Genomic DNA, 20,543 nt, shown 5'->3' with positions numbered 1-20,543 from the left:
ATTGTTAAGAAGTTTCAACACTTCATTTTACATAAATGCATTTATATGTATATGTAAGTATGTAAATTTTTTTTTTTTTTTTTTAATACCAACATAATAGTATACTTGAAAAAAAAAAAAAAATATAAAGTTAAAAAACCAACTTAATCTTTAATGCATTTTAAATTGTTAGATCAAATGGAAAATTTTGATTATAATCGTTTAAAAATATTTAAAAATAAATGAAAAGTTGTCTATTTGTATTTTTTCCCATTGTTAAGTATTTTAAAAAATATGTATGGTAAAAAAAAAAAAAAAAAAAATTTAAAACAAATAAAAGATGTATATCAGATTAAATAATTCAGGATGTAAAGAAAAGTGCATCTATTAAAAAATTTTAAAACTCTTGAAATTCCGTTTGTTGTTATATTTTAGAATGGTATTATATTATTTTTATTACATCTATTTTAGATGTGAAATTACGTATGTCATAAAAATAAATTACTCAAATAAATTAACAAAAGTGACCATTTAAATTTTTTTTTTTATTTTTAAGATATCCATTAACAGATATTCCAATTCGAAAAATTAAGTCCTTTTGTTGTGCATTATTCCTTAATATTTTTATGTATGTACATATAAGCATGTACACATATTATACACCAATACCTATTTTGGTTGAATCTAAAGGAGGCCAGAAGTCATTAATAAGGCGTTGGTTACACTTATTAAATTTCCTTTCAATCAAAGACAAAAATTCCTTTTTTAAGAAATTGTTTTGCGTTTTCCACTTACTTATTAAGGCAGCCCTAAAGAGAAATAAATACACAGGTACATATATATATATATATATATATATGTATGTATGTACATGCATATATGCATTCACGTAGTTATATAATGACACGATGGTGTATATCTACCAAATTTAACCTATATTCAAATCATAAATGTATAAGCATATATAATATGTATACACACATATATACGTGCAATTAACTATCATGACGTGTCATCGTAAGTACTCACCTATTATTTATTTTGTTACTTCTTAATGCATTTATAAAATGTTTAAAATTTTGATGGTTACAATTGATAATGTCATTGAATGAATGAGAATAAAAAATTTTAAAATTTGACATTTTCGGAAACATTGACCCATCTAATATAAAAAAGGCAAGGTAATTATAAAAAAGAAAATCATTTTCACTTAATTCCTTTGTAGTTATAGGCAAATATTGAGAACAAGGTAAATAAAAAGGTTTTACACAAACAATAATTTTATCATTCTGAATATCATATTTCGCTGGTGGTATTTTTTCATATCCGTTGATGTAAATACAGACATTTGTTATTTTTCCTAAATCTGAATCATTTATATTTAGACAATCATACATAACATATGACTTTTTATTCTTCATTATATAATTATATAAAATATATTTTGGGTAGGGCCTAATTAAGGGGGAAGTGGAAAATGTTATACGCACATATAAATATATATATATATATATGAATATTTATATGCATAAATGTTAATGCATAAAAATTGGCATTAGTAATTACCACCGTATAAATAATGGTGTGTGTAAATGCTAAAGTAAAGGAGGTGGATTTACAAACGTTAATACGTAAATACTAATGTATGTACACACATATATATATATTTGTACGAGCAAATGCGCATGAGCACGTCTTTCAATAAGTTTCCTTAAAAATATTATTACATACAAATGCAACATTTATTTTCACCTGTTTTTATACAAGACCGAGGTGGAATTAATATATACAGGAGATTTCATATTTTGGGTAAAGTAGGCCTTTTTATTATTAAAGCTTAAATTTGAATTTCTTGTATAATCGTTACGTATTAAATCAGAACGAATTGCAAAATGATCTATAAATCCTTGAACAACTGAATAATGTATTATTCTTCTTGATAATTCGGATGGGGCTTTTTCTAAAATATCGAAATTAATACTCGTATTAAGTTTAACGTTAATTATTTTAATTAAATAATTAGACAGTTTAAGTAACTCATCCATTTTTTTTTTATCCAAATGCATAATGTAACAGAAATTATTCTTGTCATCTGCAAAATAAAAAGAAGTGCATAGGTTTAAATAAAAGTCAATATCATTATCAAATTTTAATTTAAAATCTTCCAGAACATTGCTATTCATGTTGTTGTCGTAATTTTCTGGTGAAAATGTGTTTTCACAGTAGGAACTTTCACTGCTGCAGCTAGACAGTTCATCCTGGTTAACTTCGTCGTTATTTTTTTTAAAAAATATATTCATTAAATTATTATTAATATTATTACTTTTGTTCCTGCCATTATCATAATTATCATTACTACCAACGTTGCCAATGTTTCCAATGTCGTTACTGCTATTATTGCCCTTCTTTTTTTTTTCTTTTTTCCCGAATCTTACACTTAGCTTGTAATCATATGAAAAAATCGATTCCATATATAAGCAAGATACTAAGAGACAAGCTAAAGGAATTGAACTTGTCTGATTTATAGCTAAAGATTTTAAGCAAACATCCGTTAAAATTTTAGCGTATCTCGTACTTATTGGCAGAGACAGGATAAAACTACCTGTAAGCGTAATTCCACTTTTATGCTCTGGATTAAATATTTTTATATGATTTTCAATACTTTTTCTTGAAGCAACTTTATCATCTACATTTTTAAAAAGAAATTTGATATCTTCGTATAAAAAATAAATACAATTAAGATAAATTAATCTTTTTTTTGCCTCTTCAAATTTACACTTATCTGGTTTATTAATAAATGGAAAATTTTCCACATTTTTTATTTTAAAACTTAATAAGTATAAAATTAAAGAATCAAGGGGATAATTTAATATTGGACAGTCATTATGATTTTTGAAAAAATAATTGTAATAATTAGAAGAATATAATTTATATACATGCCCCTTTTCCATTTCTATTTTCTTTTTATTCTTTTTATTTTTTTTTAATAAATGTAAGATTCTACCGGCTCTTCCTTTTCTCTGAAGTGAAGAACTTTTACTAATATTGTCAATAATATAGTAAGAGTAATCATTTAGAGTCGAGTATATTTTCCTCTTTTCTTTTCCGCAATCCACGATATAGCGAATGTTAGGCAAAGTAATGGACGTTTCCGCTATATTTGTACTTAAAATGCAAATTCGCTCATTATCTTTAGGGTTATTAAATAAAAGCATTTGTTCATTCATAGGTAAATTGGCATATAACTTGAAAATTTTTAATTTACCTGATCCATCGCTTCCCTTCCAAATGCTTGAATCCTTTTTTATGTTTTCATTTTTTTTTTTTTTTTTTTTTTTGGTTGTTTTTTAAGTTTTCGATTTTTTACCTCATTCTGCTTTGTACCACTATTTTCCTTTTCTTCATTCTCAATAATTTTATCGTGGTCTTTCTCATGCTCTTTACAGCCATCATCATCTTCTTCTTGCTCCTCATTGCTAACGTCTTCTTCTTCTTTCTCTTCACAACTATCGTCATCCTCCTCTTGCTCCTCATATCTATCTTCGTCTTCCTCTTGATCTTCATCCCTACTTTCGTCTTTCTCTTCCCCTTTTTTATAATCATTTTCACAATTTCGATCCTCACGATAATCATTATCTCCATCTTCGACAATGTTCCTTTTCTGAATATCACTTTTCCCACAACAATTAGCTATAGTCCCATTTTTCAATGTTCCCAAATTATGTACTTCTATTTCATTATAAAGTTCTGACTGTTGGTTTTTATTTTTATTACATGCTTTATATTTTTGTTCTTCTTGTTCAATTGGATAATCTTCCCATGTTGATAATTGTTTTGTAATTATATTCTCTAATTTTTTTTCTGAACTGTTTTGCTCATAATTTACCGATTGATCAGTTATATCTAAGGCGTTAATGGTGCTACACACACTTTCATCATCATCGGAGTCCAAAAATATAATTTTTTTTTCTTTGTTTTCATCTGTATCTCTAATAAAAAAACTAGATTTGTCATTCATATTATTTTCCTCTTCACTTAAATCAAACAAGTGTGTATCATCATTTAAACCATAATTTTTTTCTGCATTAAATTCATAAAAATTGCTATTTTCTGTACTTTCTTTCGATATTTTTAAATTACTAAGTATGTTATATAAGCGATATATTTCTTCCTGACTCGTTAAGAAAACTAGTATACTACCAGGTGGTAACTTTTTATGAACTTGTATAATTTTTTTTTTAGCTTCTTCAATATAATTTTTTGGAGTATACGAAAGAAAGTGATCGACAACAGGAACTTTTTCCGTTGGGATATTAATTGAAGTGTAATTTTCAAAAATTTTATTTTCAAAAAAGCTACTGTCATTGATAGTTGCAGACATAATTATTACTTTAATTGGTATAATATCAGATTCATGCGTAAAATAATTTTTTTTTCTAATTTTACAAATTATAGATAGGAGACCTAAAATTAAATCCATGTTTATACTTCGTTCATGTGCTTCATCTAAAATGATAACACTATATTTTGATAAAATAAAATCGTTTATAATTTCTTTTAGTAAAATACCTTCAGTCATAACTTTGATTTTACTATTTTTCAAAAAATTTGATTTTTCAAATCTTATTTGATACCCAGAAATATCATCAGTGTTTAACTCCTCATTCAATCTATTTGAAATACTCTTAACAGCTATTTTTCTTGGTTCTGTAATACCAATAAGATAATTATTTGAGCAAAAACCATGTTCATACACGAATTGCGGAATTTGTGTAGATTTTCCACAACCAGTATCTCCATTTATAAAAACAACATCATAATTTAAAATTGCTTCAATAATTTCCTGTTCATATCCTAAAACTGGCAAAGATAATCTCATCTTTTCTATATTTTCTTTTCTATTTACACTTACACATTCGTAAATAACTTTTCTTTTATTTTCATATATTTCAATTCCGTCCTTGTAATTTTCCTTGCAGTTTTCTTTTCTTTTTTCAATTTCTTCATTTTTGTCACCTTGCATATCTTTTTGTTGGATTAATCCATCGTCTGATGAGATTTCATCACTAAATGTATCTTCCAAATTAAGAAAAGTTTTACCTTCACTACAATTACTTACAGTAACTACTTCAGCGTCACTTATAACTGTCTTCTTATTACCATCTTGTTGACCACTATGATAAATTACATCATTTTCATTTTGAACATAATTATTTAATTTTTCCCCCATTTTTATTTTCGTTTCCCTTTCATCTTTTTCTTCTTCTTCTTCTTCTTCTTCTTCTTGAATATTGTTTTCTAATTCTTTTTTCTGTTTACTTTCTAAAAACTTTTTCTTTTTCTTGTCTAATTTTCTTTTTATCATTTTTAAATTATTGGGTAGATCTATTTTCATTTCCTCATAGGCCTGAAATAATCTTTCTAAATCTTTATTATTTTTATCAATATTTTTCGTTTTGTTAAAAGGAATCATATAATTTCGATGATTTAATTTTAATTTGTACTGTTGGAGTTTTTTAAATAAAATTTCTTTTTCTTGTTCCTTACTTTCTTTTAATTGAAATTTTAATTTTTTCATCAATTTCTTTCTGGATACATTTTTCATAGAGCATAATTTTTTATATTTGTTTTTTTCCTTCTCCATTGGTTGTTCACGAAAATATTTTTCTCTATTATGGTTCTTGTCAGACTCGTTTAAATTGTCCCTTAAATCTTTTTTATTACTTATATTTACATTATTTGTACTATCTAATTCTGGTTCATCTTTTTTCTTTAGTATAGTATTTGTTTGTTCGCCTGTTTCATGCGGAAAAGGAGTACTATCAATAATTAAATTGCTTTTTATACCATTTAAAGACGTTATATTGCTTTTTGTAATTACCTTTTTTACTTTTTTTAAATGTTTTTCTTTTTTTTTCCTAATTCTTTCCTCGTACTCTAGTTTTCTCTTTTCTTTGTTCGTTAAAATTCTTTTTTCAGAAAATTCGATTGGCGTGTTATTATGTTCACAGTTTTCAAAAGTTGTATAAACAGCATCTAATTTATTTTGTCCATTCATTTTTTCACGTAACATAAAGGTGACAAATATATTATTTAGATATACTAAGAATTAAACAACATTTTATAAATATATGGTAAAGCATTATTATTAAGCTAAGAAATGGGTTGAAATACATAAAAATTCAACTATTATAACTATATCTGTACAACTTGGTGTACAGATAAATAAACGTACATACGTATATATGATATGTATGTACATATATATTATAAAACACAAATGTATACCTCGCGAATAAAAATTAAACGAAAAGGTCAACATATAATCATTATTTCTTATGTTTAATTATCTTCATATTTTTTCTATACGACATTTTCTGTGAATTTTATTTTTTTTTTTTTTCTTACGACATTATCAGTGAATTTTTTATTTCCTTTTTCTTTTTTTTATTTTTTAAAAAATCATGTATTAACATAAATTTTATTTTAACAAGTAAAAGTAAAGAACGATAATTATATTACTTTTTTGTTTTACAGAGTTATGAAATAAGAATGCTTTTATATAAAATAAGTTTATTTAACAGGCGCAAAAGAGCTAACGTAAAGTTTAACTAGAAAAAACAAGGAAACGAATTACTGCATAAAATATATGTACGTGCTACGTATATACCAAAATATAGTTAAATATTAAACTTAGTAATTCACGGTGAATATATTTGCGGTGCAAAAAAGGAGAACAATATGTATTAATTCTTTTAAAGTTAACAGGAACATATATATCTATTTTATTTACAATATTAGTAAGTATATGTTTATATATTATTTATTTTTTTTTTATTTCACGTGAACATATATAAGTATATGTATACATGATTTTGAAAAGTGAAACATCTTTTAAAAGCTTTTTCAGCTCATCAATATTTATTTTCATTTTGTTACAACTTCTTTTTAATTATTTAACAACTAGCGCAGTTTGAAATTATAATTTTGTTTGAATTTCAGATCGATTTTTTGCATAATGATATAGCAGTAACATTTATACCTGAATATACACGTATGTAAGCTTAACATTTAACACATTACGAATAATTCTAAATGTTTATGTAAAATTAACGCACATAAAATATTATAATTTACCAGAAGCTAAGTAAAAATGTCAGGTAACAATAATAGAAAAATAAGCCGCGTAATCAAATATGAAAATAGCAGTAATAAAGATTTCATTAGGAAGTATTTAGTAGAAACAAGAAACGAATTTATAGAAAAACAAATGAGAGCATTATATGAATGCCGGGAAATATATAAAGATGATATAGATGAAATAATAAATATTCTTTCGTATGCATTAGAAAATAATGATAGTGCACTTTTAAGACATGAAATTGCATATGTTATAGGACAAATAAGTAATGAGAAGTGTAATGATATTTTAATTAAATTATTAAATGATAAAGAAGAAAATTTAATGGTTAGGCATGAAGCTGCTGAAGGGTTAGCTGCAATAGGTAGTAATTCAAATATTGAAATTATAAGAAAATTTTTAGAAGATGAAAAAATAGAAGTTCGAGAAACATGTGAATTAGCCCTAAGTTCGTTATTAGAAAAAAATAAATATACAGTATGTTCATGCGCTAATAAAGATAATAGGAAGGAAGTTTTAAAAAATAAAAAACGAAATGGTGAATTTGTTTCAAAAAAATATAATACTATAGATCCAGTTGTATTTACATTGAATAATAATAAAAGTGTTGATGAATTAATTGAAGACTTAAATAATGAGAATATTCCTTTAAAATTAAGATATGAAGCTTTATTTAAGTTAAGAGATTTAGAATCTGATGTATCTTTAAATGCATTAGGTGAAGTTTTAATAAAAGATAAAGCATCAGCAATTTTTAGACATGAAGTTGCATTTGTGTTAGGTCAAGTATTGAGTTTAAACTCTTTGAAATATTTAATGTCATCCTTGACAAATATCAAGGAACATGAAATGGTTAGACATGAAGTTGCGTTAGCTTTGGGATCTCTTGGCAGCTTAAATATAAATTCGCAAGAATATAAAAATATTCAGAGTGTTATTATAAGTACTTTAAAAACTTATTCAAAAGATAAATGCAGGGTTGTATCTGAAAGTTGTCTAGTTGGACTGGACTATATAGCAGAAAACTTAAACATTGCATTTGAAATAAATTAATACTTTTTTTTTTCCTTTTTTTTGTACCTCTTCCCTTTTAGCTTTTTGTTATTTAAAAATTTGTTATTTTTATTTTTAGTGTTCATTTTGAAATGGTTAAAACTTCATACCATAATTATCACATGGAGAAGAGAAAAATATTTTTTAATTCATGTAACATCGTGTCATTATAGATGATGGAAACAAGTAAGAATAACGTGATATGGAAACAATGCCTTACGATTTTTACCTCTCATGCGCATCATTCTTAAATTATTCTACAAATATTATATGTATATATATATATATATATATATATATATATATATATATAGATGTACATACATGTGTATGTATATATATATTACAATTGTTAATATTTCCATTTAATAGCAAGTTCAACTTCTGACAATAACAAATGCCCCCTTTTTGATTAACAAGTAAATATAAAGATAAAATCACATCATGGGGTTAATGAAAATTGCTTAAGTTTTATGATTATCTGTTTCATTAAATAGAGAATTAAAAAAGGGAGAACAAACATATATATTATGAAATTGTAAAATACGTCTTCGAGGCACCAATTACACAGAAAAAATAAAGCAACAAAACGTAATAGGGCTAAATGTAAAAAATAGTTTTAAATTCAACAATTTTTATGCTCTTTTAAGTGCAAACAGTAATATATGTGTATGATGTTAATTTTTTTTCATTTTATTAAGTTTTATTTTATTTTAAATTTAATTTTATTTAATTTGATTTGATTTGATTTTATTTTATTTTATTTTATTTAATTTGATTTAATTTGATTTAATTTGATTTAATTTTATTTTATTTAATTTTATTTTATTTTAATTTTTTTTTTCTATTTTTTCTTTTACTGCATAATTATGTCAAGCACGAAGTAACATTGCATCTTGAAATTTTCAAATATATATTTAATAGGAACCATGGCAAAATATTATATATATGATGAATATTTTCATTTAATGCTCATTAAATTAAAATCTTTTTCCTTCATTCGTTCATTATCACATCTATAGTAGTTATATCCTTTTTTAAAACCACTATTAATTTGAATATATGTTTCACTTTAACAAGTCATTATTTTTTCGTATGTTTTGTGGATTCTACTTTTTTTTTTTTTTTTTCGAATATATTATACTGCTCATTACTATGTAAGTTTAAAAATGAAAATAGCATACCTTTTTTATTGTTCATTTGAGCTCGACACATATTTGTCAAATTTAGAGGGATGCTCATTATGACGGAAGTAACTATAATAGACTGTTAGTTGAAATTATGTACAGGTAAGGGATAAAAAGTTAATATATTTATTACTGTACCCAAATTATATGATGAGTAATTAGAGCAACCTTTTCATTAAATGTATCTATGCTGTAAAAATTAATTTAAAAAAAAATGTGAACTAAGATGTACCTTTTGTGAATATATATTATATGTATATATGTACACATATATATAAACATATTTATGCATATATATATAATGCATTTTTAAAAAAAAAAAAACTTTCATAATAATTTTTTACTTCTGGTGTCTATATTATTTATTTATGCAAAAGATAAAGTACAAATGAGCACATTTACCCTTTTCAGTTGTCATTATTTTTTAAGAGATTTATATTAAAGGAGTAAGGTGTCTTAACGAAATTTTACTAAATGGTACATATTTTTCCAAGTTTGATTTGTTATATATTTATATATACATACATATATACATAAATATACACATACATATATACATAAATGTACACATACATATATACGTATGTTCGTACATTCACATATATATTTGTATTTAATAAATACAATATTATGAAATAATTAAATTTTCTGAAATATTTAGCAGTGGTGAAATTTTTGAATAATTTTTTTTGTACAATTACAAAAAAAAAAAATTTTTAAACTAAAGGGAACTGTTAAAAATTTTGAGTAATAAAATATTACAAAAAAAAAGAAATAAAATAACAAAATAAAAGAGATGTAAACAAATGAAGCAATCACTTATTTAAGAGAATTGAAAAATAAATATATACACTACAAGTACTAATTGTGTTTAATATAACTGTGTGATAATGTATAGAATAATGTTTATATATCCATTTTATTAAATTGTGTGTTTTTATTTATTTTTTTTTTTTCGAATCCTTATTGAAGTTTATTTTATCCTAATATATTATATGTGAAAAATGCAGAGCAGTCAAACAGGTAACACTAGAATACTTATATTTTTGTATATATATGGGTATGCCCGTATATGTGTGTGTAAAGGTATTTATAAAATGTAAATTTGTGCTCCCGTAGTAACATTTTTTTGTAATAAAAAGGAACAAAGAATGAATATATTTTTTCGTTTCCACAGCAAAAAAATGTAAATAATTTTATTTTGTAGTTCATTGCTCAGGTGCAAATGTACAAATAATAAACAATAAACAAACAATAAGACACTGTGTAAACGACGGATTACAGCAAAAGTAAGATTTTTGTTATTGCACTATATAGAAATAATTCTTCTTTTTGTTAATATATTGGTTCCTACTGCTTTGTAATTCTTATCGAATTTTGTATTCCGTATTTTCTTATTTTTTTTTTCTTTTTTTATATATAACTTTTTCCAAAAAAAAAAAACAATAGAGAGAATAATATAAATTTTATCCCACTAAATACTTTTTTATAATTAGATGGAAAATAATTTAAATGAAAATTTAGGAACCATCAAGGACTTTAGCTTATTTAAAAAACTAAAAGAATCTATTATAAAAGGCAGTGTTAATGAACTGTACAAAATTTTGTTAGGTTCTATGTTAGAAAATATAAATGATTCTGATGGAAATAGAAATCATATAATTTGTAATTATAACTATGCAGAAGCTGTTTATTTTTTTTACGTTAATCTAATTATCGAAAAACAGGAATTTGCATCTGTCTTTTGTAAAGATAAAACTGAAACGAATAGACTGGAATACATAGTAGAACATTTAAAAGGAACTAAACTGAAGCATGAAAAAAATTTGGAAAATTTAAAAAATATCATTACTAAAAATATAGATAGTTGTCAAAAATGTTTAATGATTTACTACCTTTTACAAAAGAAATTTATAGAAAACATTTCTTTGATTATAAAAAATGAAGAAACATTAATAAATTTCATAAAAAGGGAAATTTTTAAATTTAATTTTAATCGAATAATTAACAAAATAACATGTCCTAAAGGTTATGATAATGTTGATTATGTTGTATTAGAGCTCATGCTAAACGGAGCAAAAGTGTTTCAAGTAGACTTTAATTACCAGTTAGATACAAGTAAATTAAATAAAGTGAATCTTCAGTTATTTACTGAGAAGTTTTTAAATTTGGATAGCGAAAATATATATAATATTATACAGAAGTACGCAGCTTATGAATCTTTAAATTTCTTTTGCAATCTAATACATAGTGAGTTTAAAAAAAGCAAAAAATTATTAATAAAAGTTAATCAAAAAATATGTAAGCTGGATTATTGTATAAATAATGAAAATTTAAAGGTATTTAATAAATCTGAACTGGAAGAAAATGTATCTGAACAAAATTGTGATAGTTATAAAAATGAAAGTTTAAATATTGATAAAAGTAATAATAATAGTTTTAGCAAGGATCCTATTCCTTATATTTATGCGCACATATTTCTTCTTTTAAATCATAGTGAAGTGGAAAATAGCTTACAAAAGGTTCTAAAAGAAAAAATCATACTCTACTCCTTAATGTTAAACTCCTTAAGGTATTCAGATAATTTTATTCAGCTAATAATATTTAAAATTATTAATTCTAAATTTATCAATGATGATGATTTTTTAAATGATTCAAATAAAAAATTAATAGTTTCTATATTTTCCTACTGGGTTAAGCTATCAGATGCGTGTATTATTAAAATGATTAACACGAGTTTGCCTTCAGGAAATATTTCTACTGATAAATTGAAAACAGACAGTTCTTTTCTAAAAAAAAATTTTGCAGACTATGATATTTTTAAATATATGCAGTGCTTAATTTGTGGAATATACTTATTATCGCTAATTAAAAAAAAAAAAAAAAAGGAGTCATCAAATTTGTTAGGACAGTCCAGTGTACCAATGAATGAACAGAGCGCAGTTTTTCTTCCAAAAGAATATAATATAGAACATCTGTCCTTAACCAATTTTTTTATTGACAATGATGGCTTTATACATTTTATAGGGTTTGTATTTTCAGAAAATAAAGAAGTAATTAATAATTTATTTAATTTAATTTTTAAACTTTTGTATTTTGTGAAAAATTTAAAATTTTACATTATTAAGAATGTAAATTTTAAAAATAAATATTTTGAAGAAGCATCCACGTTTTCATGCATAAATATTATATATAACATTCTTGACGTAACGAAAAGGTTACTTGTAAATTCTTTTGAAATTGATGAATATACAAAAAATTTATATAAAAAATATTTAAAAGAAAAAGAAATGACTTTTGAACATATAACCATGTACACACTGTCCTTATTTATTAATCACAAGGATTATTATATTTGTTTTTATGCAATTAAGGTAACGCACTTCTTCACGCCCATATATATAAATACGAGAATACATTCTGCATTCCTGTGAAAATGAATATATATATGTACAAGCATATGTGGACACATGCACAAGCCTAAAATATATATGGGCCCATACAGCGTTCCCCCTTTTCACAAAAAATTCATGTATCTATAATTCATTTATTTATTTATATTTAATATTATTATTTATTTATTATTATTTATTTATTATTATTATTTTTTTTTTTTGTTGTTGTTATCTACACAGGTTTTAATAATTCTCATGACTGATTCTCAAATTCGTGATTCTTTGGAAAAAGCATTTATTTTTGAAATTTTTGATTCATTAATGAGCATAGATTTGTATAGTGAAAAGTTGAAAAGGAGTGAAGAAATAAAGAACATAAATAACTTGCTATTTCTTTTAATTAAGGCAGATATAAAGGATAATAAAAATACAAACAAGTCAACAAATATAATATTTAGTGATAAGCAAAAAGAATTTGTAAAATATATTGAGCGTATTTGTGACAATGATTTTAATTTAATGGATTTAAAAACCATGTTTGAGTTTTTTTTTGTCATACTTGTTAAAATAATTAATATTGTTATAAAAAGAGTACAGTCGGTTTTATCGATAGAAAAATATAAAATTTTATTTATGAATGTTTATGAAGTTGTTGAAATTTTTATGAAAGAATTAAAAAAAGATAAAAATAAAAAATGTAGAATATTTTTTTGTTCATCAGTTATTTATTTATGCCACCTAATTTCATATGGTATGTATAAAGGAAAGACACGTTCATCTGTTCCTTTTTTTAATGTTGTTTTTAATTTAATAAAAAATGTTGAAAATTATTTATCATTAATGTATGACGATTTATGTACTCTTAAGGATACATACGAGGAAACACCTGAGGAACCAGTATATTACAGTAGTGACAGTGACACGAAAAGTGTAAAAGATATGCATATTTTATATTTTTATACTACTATATATAATGAGGAAATGCAGGATGATAAGAAGGTTACCACGTCTGCAACAGGTGGTACTATAACAAACGGTAAAAACAGTAGAATTAATAATTACCACAGTGACAGTAATACTAATTATTATTATAGGAGTGACGAGGTCCCTAATTCGGATACTTTAAACCAATATAGAAAGTTTATGAAAAGGAATCTAGTGAAAAATAAAGAAAACGAAAAAGTTGTTTATAATTACATAAATTCATTTTTTTTTCTGTGTGTAAGCAATATGAATAAGAAAACGAAGTTGCATATTGTAAAATCTTTTGACTTAATTGTTAAATATATGATTAAGGATGAATATAAAATAAATAGGGTTAAGAAGAAAAGTGGTATTTTTTCCTTACCTGTTGTTATTATTAAGGATATAGATAATGAAGAAAAAAGGTATAACTTAATTATTGATAAATATGATTATATATTAAAAAGTTTTGTAGTTGATTTTTTTAAATCGAATAGATATTTATGCTGTTTTTTATTATCGGTATTTTGTTTTAGTAACACAATGATTTTATTTTTAAAAAAAAAGAGTTTCTTAAATGATGACTATAGTGAGAAGTTATATGTATTAGACTGCTTTATGTTAATAAATTCGAAAACCTGGTTTTACTTGAATGTTGTAATGGAATGTTTGCGTAAATATATAAATAAAAATAAAGTTGATAGTTTCTTGTTACGAATTATTAATTTATTAATTGAAAATATATGGAAGATCATCATATATATATTTTATAGCGTTAAAATAAATACTTTTTCAATAAAATCAAAAACATCTAGTATATATATTTTTATGAGAGATTCACTTTTATTATTTTTAAATTTTTATTCCACATGGATTTCATGTATGACAGACTTTTCATCAAATGTAAACTTGTTTTCTGCTGATCTTATGTTACCAGAGTTATTCTACAAGAAGTTACCTTATTTATGCTCTCAAATATTAATCTTCTTTAATTTTATTGAATCTAATTTGTATTCTCTGAGTAATAATGAAACTAATATATCACTGTTAATAAAGCAGAAAGAAATTATGAATACCATTTTAGATTCAATGATACATTTAATAAAAGTTAAAGGTTCCAAGTATTACGAAAATGAACTAAATAACCTTATTCAATTTAAATTAAAATTAAAGAGGATAGAAATCCCGAAATGTATAGATGTATTATCACATTCGTGGGACTATGAAACGATTTTTAGCAAAGCAAAAGATGATCTAATGAATGATGGAGGACAAAAAAATCATATGTTCAGGGAGAAATTAGAAGAAGCAAAAGGGAGCAATGCTGTCCAAAAGGATAAGTCAAGTATATATTTTTATAAAAATGAAAGAATGGAAATTAAGGGGGGTATTATTGTATACATGTGGATAAATATATATTAGTGCATAAAACATATTATGTGTTATTCTTTGAACAGTACATTAATGTATTACATGTTCCACTTAAAAAATATAAACATATGCATTTGTATGTGTATATATAAATATATATATATATATTTATTTATATTTTCCCCTCCTTTTTAGCCAGTTATATACCTTTTATTACAAACGTGAATGATAAAACAGCAAAGCATTTATCGGAAAAGAGGTATGAAAATACTGGGAACATCATTATAGATGATGATATAAGGGATTTTTATAAGAGATCAGCAAGATCTGTCTCCAAGTCCCGTTCTCCTTCGAGAAATTTTTATTCAAAAGATAAAAAATGCAAAGAAAGTGAAGAAAATGAAAACGAGATGAGATGTAATAATGTAACTGATGAATTAAAAAAAGAAGCCGCTTTAGAGAAGGCTAAAAAAATTTTAGAAAAAAATGCTGCATTGAAAACGCAAAAGAGAGCAATAATATTGAATGAAAATAACTCAGAAATGAACAAACACCAATATTTTAAAGAAATGAAAGAGAAAAGAATTGAAGTTGAAAATAATGTTAATAAATATTTCATAATGCTACAAGAGTTTCTGGAGTGGGATTTTTTTGATTTGGAGAATATGGAAAAATACCGAAATTGCATAAGGAAAGAAATTCCTATACGTTTTAATAGCGAAGAAGAATATCATAGGTATTCAAAAGAGCAGAAAAAAAAAAAGCCATTTTGTCCAAACGAATAAATATATGAGCAAATACCTAAATGTATATATGTGTACATATATATATATATATACGTATGTTATGTATAGTGAAAATAAAATGCACTTTTAAGTATACTCATGCAATGTTTTTCCATCCGCATATTATCCATTTGAACAGTCCATTTATCATGTGTGATAGTGTAAGATATTTGTGTATATTTTTATTCCTTCTTTAGGTTTTTTAGACCAATGGTTTTAGAAGAGTGTAGATGCTGCATTATGAATAAAATGTTTGGTGATACGTATAAATTTGTTATAAATATTATAGGGAAAAAAAAAACACCAAATTGGGTGATATGGAATATAGCTGCATCTAATGAAAGTAATACTAACCTTGATAATTTAAAACCAATGGATTTGATAGTTTTAATTCCATTTGAAATAGAAGAAAAAAATGATTTAATAAATAATAACAAAGGAACTGTTAAATATGAGCATTTAAAAGAAATTTTGAAAACATATAATCATCTTATTGGATTAGTAGATGTTTCATCGAATAAAACGGAAAATATTTATGATATTAAATTAATTAACGAAGATAATTTCCCGTCAAAATTAGGTAAGGAAAAAAATAGATTAAATGTAAATTGCCTTTCTTGTAATAAATTTCATGTCTATTTTTTGTGTAACTTAATGACAAATATAAGGGAATTTCAGAGCGTATATATAAGTAAAAACTCTTCTTTATTTAATATAATTCTGAATCCTACTGAGTCTAATAATTTGAAGGAAACCAAAAAAAAGGGATACTACAATAAAGCTGGTTTTCATGGGGAAAATAAGGTAATTGATGAAAAGAAAGTAACCTTATCAGGTTTGGAAAAGTACATATTAAATACTATGAAAAGCTACAATTTACTAAATGAATCCCAAATTGAAGCTGTTAAATTAGTATTTTTAAACAAAAATAATATATCCTTAATACAAGGACCACCAGGTACTGGTAAAACAAAAACCGTTATTGGAATAGTGTCTGCCTTGTATTCCTTAATTAATATGAATAATGAAGATAAAAATGAAAAACTAAAAAAAAAAAAAGATGTTTCTCACAACGAACAAAGTTTATCTTGTAATAAAAAAATTTTAGTTTGTTCCCCATCGAATTCTGCAATAGATGAAATTGCTAAAAGAATTCTGAATGAAGGTCTAATAAACTTTATGAGTATAAAAGAACAACAAAATTGTACTAAACACAGTAGCAGTAGAGACAACAGCAATTTTTTATGCAATAACAATTCAAGTAATATGAATAATAAAAGATATAAGAATAAAATGAATGAGAAAAATGAGAAATATGAAAACAATAAAAAGAATGAATCAAAAGATATTGCTGTAGAGTACAATACTAGGAACTTTAATATACAGACAATTACTCCTAAATGCATTCGAATAGGAATATCGAAAAAAACCCATGAAGAAATACAACCTATTTCATTAGATTACATATTTAATAAACGAAAAAATATGGAACAAAACTTATATGAAGTTCATTTTAATAATAGGAAAAATAAGTTAAATTTTTCTATCAAAGCCATAGATCATACTCAACGGAAAATGCATGAAGTAAGAGACAAATTAAATTATAATAATTCTAAAAAATATTGTGATGATTATCATGAAACAAAATCGAAAACATCATGTGAGAAGGCTGAAAACATAAATGATTTCTTTTTTGAAGAAATTGTAAATAATGTTGATAAAAAATATTTGGAAAAATTATTGTATTTATTTAATGAATCATATTCTCATTATTATTGGAGTTTGGAAAAATTAAATTCTGAAAAGAAGAATTTGGAAAAACAAAAAATAAAATTGTTAGAAACAGATAAAGAAGTTGGTTCTTTTTATTCCAACAGTAATAAGGATAATATGATATCAGAAAGTGAAGTAATATTTAGTACTCTATCAGGAAGTGCATCGCCAGTAATTGAAAATTTAGAATTTGAATATTTAGTAATAGATGAAGCATGTCAATGTGTGGAATTGAGTTGTTTAATACCTTTTAGGCTAAAAATAAAAAGTATTATTATGGTAGGTGATCCGAAGCAATTACCTGCTACCACATTTTCTGAAGATTGTAGAAAATATGGGTACAGTAGATCGTTATTTGAAAGGTTATTAATGTGTAATATGTCTAGTGTTTTACTTAATGTTCAGTATCGTATGAGACCAGAAATTTGTTATTTCCCGAATAAGTACTTTTATAATGGTTTAATTAAAAATGATGAAAATTTAATGAACAGACCATTATTTTATTTTCATTATTTAAATTTATTTGGATGTTATAAGTTTATTAATATTGATGGAATAGAATCAAGTACAAGTAATAAGTCTTATATTAATTATGTGGAAGCTTATTTTATATTCCGGTTAATATTATATATTCAGAATTTTATGACGAATAAAAATAATGATAATCCAGTACCAAGTTTGTATAAATTGTCTTCTAATTTTAATTTAAAGGATATAGGTATTATTTGTCCCTACCTATCTCAAGTACACCTAATTAGAAAAATGTTTGAAGGTTATTTTGCAGACAATAATTATCCCGAAATATCAACAGTTGATGCATTTCAAGGAAGAGAGAAAAATATTATAATTTTTTCATGTGTACGATCGAATCTTCAAGCAGTGGAAATTTGTAATAATAGTAATGAAATAAATTTAAAAAGAAGAAATAATTTAGCTCTTCAAAATTGGGAGCAGAACGATTGGGATGATCGAGAACTGGATGGATTACATACCAGAAAATGGCTGAAGTTAAAAAACAAGAATTTTTCTAATACTAAAGATTTTAAAGCGATACAGAAATTTGGAAATAACATAGGTTTTTTAAAGGATGAAAGAAGATTGAATGTAGCTCTTACAAGAGCTAAGGATTCTTTATGGATAATTGGAAATAAGAGCAATTTAGAAAAAAATATTACCTGGGATTCTTTAATAAAAAATGCAATTGCAAGAAACTGTTATACAAATTTAAATTTAAATTTTAATAGAAGTACTACGGAAGATAACATAAAAGAAATAATTGATGATTTTTTTTCCCATATGAATAATGATATAAGAGAAAATGCAAATTGTAACAGTATTGAGAGTGATATAAATTACGGAATATGTAGTGTTTCCAATTCAGAACATAGTACAAAGGAATCAAGAAAAAATAATAAAACGTTATTTAAAGAAAGAAAAAAATTTATTGGAATAAAAACAGCTAATATAGATTTAAATAATGATAAGAAAAATATTAATTGGAATTGCCCATCTGAAAAAGAATTTAGTTTCAGCAAAGTTTATACTGATAATAATAATTGGGAGTACCATAAAACTAGGGAAAATGGAGCTATGGAAAACAAAAATTATAAAAAAAAAGACAAAAAGAGAGCAAACGAGGTTATTAAAGGAATAGAACTAAGTAAAAAATCTTTAAAGAAGAGGAAGTTCGAATAATGTAATGTGCGTTGAACATGTGCTTTTTCTTTTGTGTATATTAAAACGTACACATATGTACGCATACGCACATATATGAACAGCCACATATGTGAACACACACATATACACATACATGAAATGTATATTAATTTACGAAAGAATACCTCAATAAGTAAAGGTTATAAAGACGTTAATAATTTGATATTATGATTATCGTCTTAGAGTTTGTCTTTTCTGTTTTTAAAGAAGAAATTATTTCTTCTTCTTTTTTTTTTTTTTTTTTTTTGTTTTTAAGAGAATAATGTGTATTTGTTTAAAAGGTGGGAAAATATATCTTAAATTTAAAGAGAATATATTGTTAAAAAATTAGTTTAAAAAAATAATAGAAAGAAATAATTAGAATTTGTGCATAGTTGCAAATTGAATATACTTTTCCTCTTTAATTATTTTTAATATTATTGTTTATTTAATTCTCATTTTTAGGAACAATTTTATATATTAAGAAAACCATATGCATTTATTGGTTTTAGAGTAAATTAGATAAATAGATAATGAAGGGTTGTTTAAGGGAAATACCATTTACTGCCTATTTTTGGAACTGTTTTCACTATTTATTTTTTGTTTTTATTTTATTATTTATAATTTACTATTTACTATTTATAATTTATTATTATTATTTTATTTTTTTATTTTTTTTGTTACTCTTTAGATGTTTTTTTTTTTAAAAAAAAGTTAAAAGGGCATAAAATTGCAAAACTATTTATATTCCCCTTTTTATGTTATCCTTTAACTTACATTATCCATACGTTTACATTTAAAGAGAATTTTATATAAATATAACAGATAAAACTCTTCAAGGTTAAGTTCACATGAGCAATCATTTACACTTCTAATTTCGTGTACCTGAGGGTAAAGTAGCTACTTTTTATTATAGACAAAGGTTAGTTTTATGCAAATGTACACAAAACCTACATATATGTAAATGCTTACAAATCTATATATATACATATATATGTAACTGTATACATTATATAAAGACAAGAAGGTGCATACGTGAACATTCATGTTAATTAGGGGAAATTTAGCGCAGAATAATACATATATGTCCATATTATTTTAAAAATAAAATAAAATAAAAAAACGAAAGTTTCTTTTTACCAGATATATTATCCCTTTTTTAGCAATTCTTTGTACTTATATTTAGTTTTTACTATTTCAT

The 20,543-nt window shown here is 24.1% G+C and overlaps 3 protein-coding genes across 3 annotated transcripts; 2 read left to right on the top strand and 1 right to left on the bottom strand.

Moving 5' to 3' along the window:
* Window positions 1-634: 634 nt before the first annotated feature.
* Window positions 635-6,037, bottom strand: MKS88_005275 (DEAD/DEAH box ATP-dependent RNA helicase; the record flags this gene model as incomplete). Its single annotated transcript, XM_067218522.1, has 4 exons — window positions 635-788; window positions 1,009-1,434; window positions 1,732-3,260; window positions 3,347-6,037. 4 exons carry the CDS (start codon window positions 6,035-6,037, stop codon window positions 635-637), a joined length of 4,800 nt encoding a protein of 1,599 aa, XP_067070490.1.
* Window positions 6,038-7,132: 1,095 nt separating this feature from the next.
* On the top strand, window positions 7,133-8,173 carry MKS88_005274 (deoxyhypusine hydroxylase; the record flags this gene model as incomplete). Its single annotated transcript, XM_067218521.1, has 1 exon — window positions 7,133-8,173. One exon carries the CDS (start codon window positions 7,133-7,135, stop codon window positions 8,171-8,173), a length of 1,041 nt encoding a protein of 346 aa, XP_067070489.1.
* Window positions 8,174-10,856: 2,683 nt separating this feature from the next.
* On the top strand, window positions 10,857-19,342 carry MKS88_005273 (AAA domain-containing protein; the record flags this gene model as incomplete). Its single annotated transcript, XM_067218520.1, has 4 exons — window positions 10,857-12,734; window positions 12,996-15,105; window positions 15,285-15,825; window positions 16,072-19,342. The coding sequence occupies 4 exons, from the start codon at window positions 10,857-10,859 to the stop codon at window positions 19,340-19,342; spliced, it is 7,800 nt and encodes a 2,599-aa protein (XP_067070488.1).
* Between the last annotated feature and the right edge of the window lie 1,201 nt (window positions 19,343-20,543).

The sequence above is a fragment of the Plasmodium brasilianum genome, chromosome 14, assembly GCF_023973825.1.
Source record: "Plasmodium brasilianum strain Bolivian I chromosome 14, whole genome shotgun sequence".
Taxonomy (NCBI): domain Eukaryota; phylum Apicomplexa; class Aconoidasida; order Haemosporida; family Plasmodiidae; genus Plasmodium; species Plasmodium brasilianum.
Note: the sequence above shows the minus strand (reverse complement) of the source record. Positions and strands in the feature narration are given on the sequence as shown.